Here is a 6,797-nt window from a genome sequence, read left to right as displayed (position 1 = left end):
TGTAATGTAGTTTCATGGATGAGCATCTTTCTGTATGATGCTGGATATAAGTTTTTTAGCTGCTAGCCCATACGTGGTTCATTGTTTAATGATTTTATATAGCGTGAACTAACAAACTTCATAGAAATAGCCCTTCTTTGCATCTCTAGTAATGTATTTGAACAAGTAAACAATCATCATTAGCATTTTGACAGTATGTTCTATCTTAAAAGTGCTCAGCAATGTTAACTAAATCACAATTTAAAATTAGATCCTGCATTTACTTAGTCCGTGAATTACTGCTGGATGACACTGGATTTCACAGGGGAGAAGTCCTCTTTCTGTGTAGAAAACCTGCAGTAAGCTTTTAGGAAGTGTTCTGGTCTGAGACGGGGCATCTGATGTGTTTTGCGGTGAGTTTCATTTTTTCTGTTTTTACAAAAGCTTGTTTCTTTTCGTAATATGCAGCTTCGTTAATAAACGTTGGATAGACTGTACAGTCCCCTTTGTATGCAATTACTTCTCCGTTGAGAGTCAAAAATAGAGGATCGCCCTTGTTCAGGGGCTGCCAGTCTTGATCCTTAGAGAAAGAACAGAAAGAGAATAGATTTACTTCCAAGTTTTTGTAGACTTCATGTGACTTCTGAGCTTCTGCTCTATAATTACATTCTCCCCAATTTATGGCAAAGGCTTTTAAAAGAATTCCTTTTAAACTTCAGTATGGAATTTCAGGCTTGTACAGAATTCACTGGTAAAGGTGAGCTAAAAGGAAGTTGCTCACAACTGACTACAAACAGACCCTCGATTCAGAATTCAAACTGAGATTTAGAGTTTAGAATTTAACCTATCCTACTCCTTTTTGTGGCATTAGTGACAAAACTTACTACAGGAAAGGTCTGAAGTATTCAATAAAGCCATTGGCAATATTGTAATTTGAAATATTTACTATTAAAGTATATTATAGTGTAGCAGAAGCAGCACAGGAATACTTATAAAATGTCACAAATGGAAACTATTTTAGAATGTACCTGCAGTTTAGGGTGAATAATAGCAATAACTTCATCATTCTTATTCCTGGGATAATCTACTTTCTCCATTATTTTAAAAACCTCAATTGTACACGGTGGAAATTCCTTGCCTAAAAAGAATAAATGTAATTTAATGTCAGAATGAACAACTGCCTGTTTAAAAGAACAATGCATTATTTATTCTCTTCAGAATGGCTAAAATCATTACGTCCTACCCCATCAAAGTTTACACACGAGTGATTAGCTCACGCATCATCAAAAAGTCTAGCGCCAGATTTTTTTTGTCCCCTGGAAGCCGGGTTGTCCAGCCAGGCACTGCAGCATATGAAGCCCAGATCTCAATTTGCTGCTGAAATGTGACTTTTCACTGTGTAATTAAAAAGATCTCTTTTGTAGATGAAGAAATCAATGCAAGGGCTGTGTTTGCCAGTGCTGCACCCCACAGAAAGGTATCACTGGCATTTCATCTTTACCCCTCCAGCAGAGGAATGGAGGCTCTGCCACGCACAGCTATAGTCTTTTCCTTCCACTCCCCAAACAAGCCCACTGACAGAATGTTTTCTGAAGGAATTTTAAACACCTGTATCTGTCAGCATGTATTTAAGATAGCACACAGGTAGAGCAATCCTACAAAACGTATTGATTTTCATTTCAGATAACAAGCACAGAAGGCAGGTAAATGAAACGGTTCTTAGCATTAATTTTTATGTATGTTCCCCACGTACATGCCACTGCACAACTATTGTTAGCTGGTATTTCAGACACTCAAAGCAGCTGTAAGTACGCTGAGTGAATCTCAGAACGAGGAGATGTCCTTAAAGCTGCCCAACGGAGCTGTACGGGAATTGGACCCTCCTGACACCACACTTAGGTGGTCTAGAGAACAATCCCCCACACGCTCCTCTTATACCTTTCAACTGTAAAATGTTGTAGCCCAACCTGTATTTTAAAACTGAAGTAGTCCACACAGGAGGCGATATTCTCCCATTACTTACTCTACCTTCATTAAAAAGTTGCACAAAATCAAGGCCATGTTTGACGATCTTCCTCATTTTGTCCAAAATATCAGCTCTGACAACACCTTGTGGCTGGGGACCCACCTCCACGCCTGTTTGCAGATGAGGGAGAGTGTTAATAGAGCCATAATACATCACACTCTGAGATGACACAGCAAAAGCGGGTGTCTGACTAGGCCTGTGGTTTATGTTTAAGAGGAATTGTGAAGTACAGAGTTACGTGGTTTTTAAGGCAAGCAGAAAATTCAGCTCACCAGTCGGGATCAGCTTTTGAGTGCTATTAGGGTCACTCTGTATATTACTTTCTCTTATTCTTTTCCTCATGCCATCTTTCCATGCTGCATTTTAGAGAATTCACTGTTTAACATGAAAAGCAAACTAATGATTTTTGTTCTATGGATATAGTTTTGATTCCATAAATGACAAAGTTAACCACTTCCCTGCAGAGCGCCATTACCCCCTTCCTTTATCACATCTCCTCTTCTCCTCTTGGCTAACAACCAGCGTTTCAGCCAAGGCTTATTTAGAAGACGTAAACATTTCTTTTCTGAAGCTGTTACTTCTTCCTTATCCTCTTATATTAAAAGTATTTTCTGCAACAGTGGTTTAACTGAGTTTAAGAATGACCATCTGGCTTCCATGTTCTGTAAGCCAAGTATAAATCCAAACTCTTCTGAAGAACAGATAATCACGTACATTTGCTTCATAAATACATTGTCAGACAGCTACTGGTGATCAGAGCACTCTGTGTAACCTATGAAATGAATGGATCTGGAACAAGCTTTTTAAAATAATTTAAAATAATTTATGCTGGATTAAAAGAGTCCTTATTGTTCATATTTACCAACAGGATGTTTTGCTACAGATCGCGTTGTGGCGTATTTCAGGCTAGGATGTTCAATCAGCAAAACAGGACAGGGTTCTGGAGCCAAAGCGTTCTGTGGAGATCGTTTAAAATTTTCTTTGTTATGCAAACATTTTAAAATGTTGTGCCACAAAAGATTACTGATGCAGAAGTGATTTACACAATGTCTTCAATATGTTGCCTTTATTTCATGGCCCTCAAAGAAGTAGGACATCTTTAGAAAACGTACAAAGCTGTATTTGTTGGTCTCCTCTCCAGTAACTCATGCCAGGAATGCTCCACTGAACTCTGCCGTCTCCTCGTATAACTGAACACAGTTCTAGTCTTTAATTGCTAACAGGAAGAAAAATCCACTCAGTGTTCCAGAACTTAGAATCAAAAACCCGTAAAGCAGGTCTCCAGTGCTTTTTGTGTTAGACTTAGATTCTCTTATGGGGACATAAATTGTGAATTAAGCCTTATTTCAACCTCTTTTGGACACAGAAACCTATTTCAGGCCTCTTTCCTGATGATTGCCTTCCATTGCTCTTCATACTATTTTAGTTATGAGCTTTATGTCTTCAAATATTTTACAAACATTTAAACGGGATACACATCATAAGAAAAAAATCAAATGTTACAATAGACCCTGTCTCTAAGGAAAAAAAACTTTAACCCCCCAAGCCTAACCGTGGTTCCATCGGTCACTGCCCAGGTCACTCGTACTTCGACCAGACTACGCTGAAGCCAGCGCTTTTGCAAACCTCTCTCTACCAACACTTCATCAGCTTCAGGAACAGCAGAATCAAACAGCTTCTAGGACATTCCACTATTCTTACAAATGCTGGTGAAGGGAACATTTGTCATTACCTGGTTCCATTATTTTTCTCGTGTCCTTATTTCACAAAATTAATGTTTAACTATTTAGCATGTGACCCAAATTCATCCAAGTTCCTGACAGATCAGTGTGAAAGCAGATTAAATTACACTCATTTTCATAGCTGTTATTCTAAGCATTCCTCTTTCCCCGTCAGTCTTAGTAACACTCATTTAAATACATGAAGATTATGATGAGTTCAGACCTGAATTACTTGATATTTTAATCAAATTATTAATTATCTCTGATTAAAAAACCCCTACCAGTGATTACATATTTTAAACAGTTTTGCAGAATAAAAAATAGTATATTTAAAGAAACTACAAAATAGTATATAGTAATACAACATTTCAGCTAGTAATCTATTTTAATAGTTCATTTAAATTAGTTTTACCTTGATATAACGAAACATTTGAATTGTAAAGTCATCCCTGGAGCTTTCAAGAATAAGGGTACCACCCATGTTAGCAGTGGTGTTGTGAAGGTCAAAAATAAGGTCATACGCATCATCACTACCTTTTGGACCAAATATCTGATTGATTTCCTGAGCCCTTCTCACTTCATATGGAATATCTTCCACCACTGGCCTGCTGTTAACATCAGTACAAAGAAATTAGTAAACTCATTCCATGGCTTTACAGTCAACAAAATACGTATACCCTTTTCTTTCAGTTTTAATTCCATAATCAACTGGAGTTGGTATCACCTATTTAATTACCAAACTGTTAAACTGGATGATTTTGAGCTTGAAAAAACCAAGTATGTTCATTAAACAGGTCTTACTGTTATGTATCTTGAGCAGAAGGGTAGGAAGGATTTGTTGATCTGACTTCAGATGGAGACTCTTACTTCTCTCATTTCTTGTACATCCCCAAATTTCCCCCTATATGGGAAACTAACTCAATATTTATAAACATCTTAAAGCACTTCCATGACTGGGTCCACCTCCTACCGAAGATGGTATTCAGGTGTCGGTCCATGCCCTCTTACCTTGGACCAAGGACAGTACAGACACACCCCCTATCTTTTACCCTAAATGCAGTTTTCCCTTCTCAATACAGCTCAAGCGTTGTAATATTTTAATTTTGTAGGAAATACTGGTATTAAGTTGCATAAAGGAAGTTTTGTTAAATACGAAGAGAAGAGCTTACTAACTGCATGGGTCTGTAAGCATCAGAAGAGATTGCTGAGGAAAATTAGGGGATCGCCACTGCTGGAGTCTTAGAAAGGGCAAGACATAAGCTGTTAGGATCAACATGCAGTTGATCCACTGCTGGGTCACGGGCTGGATCTGCCCCTCAGACTCCTTCTTCTATTTTCATGATTCTGTATATCAAATAGTCTACCTTTGCCGCCTTTAGTTCTGCCTCTGGATTCCAGGTTTCTTCACCTCAGACTGTTAAATTATACTTCTTAGCGCAGCCAATGGGACTGCCACCACTGCGTTCAGCAGTATCAGGATTTCACTCTCCTTTTTCTTATTTTGTGAGATCATTTGTGATCCTGAGGGTCTACACTTGAAGGGATCCAGTGAGGGTGTTCCACTCAGTAGTGTTGTATATGGACTGGGCAGCTTAACAGGATTTACTGAGGAGTATTAGTTTAATAATTAAGATGACCTGCAGGTGTCTTAATCTGCTGTTTTTTCAAGTGTTCTATGTTCAAAGCAGCTGAAAACAAACAAACCCACTTTTTTTTATATGTTTATCCTAAGTAAGTAATTAAAAGAATGGCCTCAACACTCTTGTGTTTAAAAGTCTGTTTATCTTATATATAATAACCAACAACAAAATTCTAAGATGGAAAGACGTGCAGGGTGAGAGTAACCATGCTTCCAAGGCACAAGTGATAGGTCTTTCAGGGATTTTCCCCTCGCTGAACCACAGTAGCCTGGCTAGCATGCAGCTACACCGAGCATGAGAATGTTTATGCAGCAAAGTGCGCCTCTGGAATAGATGTCTCAAACACAGAGAAATATAAAATCCCATTTAAAATGCAAAATCAATTACTGTTCTACAGTAATTACAGGTTGTATTTCTTCTAAAATAATGAGTCAGTTAAATTATTGAGACTTTTTGGCTCATTTTGCCACAGAATACATTATTTCTAACTTGGCTAATTTCAAGTTCTCGGCTTTTACCGTATATAACTGAAATTTAGACCACTCTCCTGATCGGTGTGCCACCCTTTCAGATACTCAGATCTCTATCTTTCAACTGCTTTTATCTGCTGTCTTCCTGCAACTGTAATTATATTCCGAAGAGCTCCGAAGCCGAATTGCACAAGAAGACACGTGAGACGACTTTGCAACTCCTCAGCAAGCCTCGGTTACATAAATGCAGGTAACTTAATACTAACTTTAAATGCTGTGTTTACGCCTTGGTTTGAGGCTCGTTCTACGGCAACAGTTTACACTGAATCTGTTAACACTCGTGCAGTTTGTTCTTTTGGGGTGAAAGGTCAGTAATTTCAGTTATGTGACTGCACAGTTATAGCAGTGGAACTTGTGTTAGTGCTTTAATCCGGAAAGGAAGCTCTTACAAATTGAAAAAACAGAGACGTAAAGCAACAGAAAGTACAACTGTTCTTACCCAAGATTGTCAGGGTCAAAAACCCGGTTCAGATCACAGTCAGTGTATCTAGTGCACTTCTTCACAGCCCTTGGGTTGGTGAGAAATGGTGTCACTTCCATTCCTGGTCTGCGAATCTCAGCTCCATTCTCTTGCCAGTGCTTGACCAAAAATACCCCCGATAACTCATTGCCATGAGTTCCCCCGAAGATCGCAACCCGTCTTACCGGGGCTTTATCAACAGCAGAAGAGGAAGTCATGCTTTTCAGCGGCTCTAAGAATTGCTGAAAGCAAAACAGAAAATAATGGTAAAGTAAACCTCTCGTCTCTGGGGGAAAAAAAAGTAATTGGAATAGGAAATTCTTTGAGCCTGTCTAGGTCAGATGTGAATGAAAGTGAGTGAACATTTCTCCAGCAGCTTTGGTCTGGGGTTGCGAGGCGGGGAGTTGCTAACCTTGGCACTCCTCCCTCCCGGGGAGCCCT

At 38.9% G+C, this 6,797-nt stretch overlaps 1 protein-coding gene across 1 annotated transcript; it reads right to left on the bottom strand.

The window, feature by feature from the left end:
- Window positions 1–265: 265 nt before the first annotated feature.
- On the bottom strand, window positions 266–6,574 carry ASPA (aspartoacylase). The gene is made up of 6 exons (XM_010138148.1): window positions 6,336–6,574; window positions 4,139–4,334; window positions 2,868–2,961; window positions 2,008–2,115; window positions 1,008–1,117; window positions 266–559 (listed from the first exon to the last, which is right to left on the bottom strand). The coding sequence occupies exons 1-6, from the start codon at window positions 6,572–6,574 to the stop codon at window positions 347–349; spliced, it is 960 nt and encodes a 319-aa protein (XP_010136450.1). The 3' UTR covers window positions 266–346.
- Between the last annotated feature and the right edge of the window lie 223 nt (window positions 6,575–6,797).

The sequence above is a fragment of the Buceros rhinoceros genome, unplaced genomic scaffold (genome assembly GCF_000710305.1).
Source record: "Buceros rhinoceros silvestris isolate BGI_N320 unplaced genomic scaffold, ASM71030v1 scaffold23526, whole genome shotgun sequence".
NCBI classification, from domain to species: Eukaryota; Metazoa; Chordata; class Aves; order Bucerotiformes; family Bucerotidae; genus Buceros; species Buceros rhinoceros.
The sequence above is the reverse complement of the archived record's forward strand: the minus strand, read 5'-3'. Positions and strand labels throughout refer to the sequence as shown.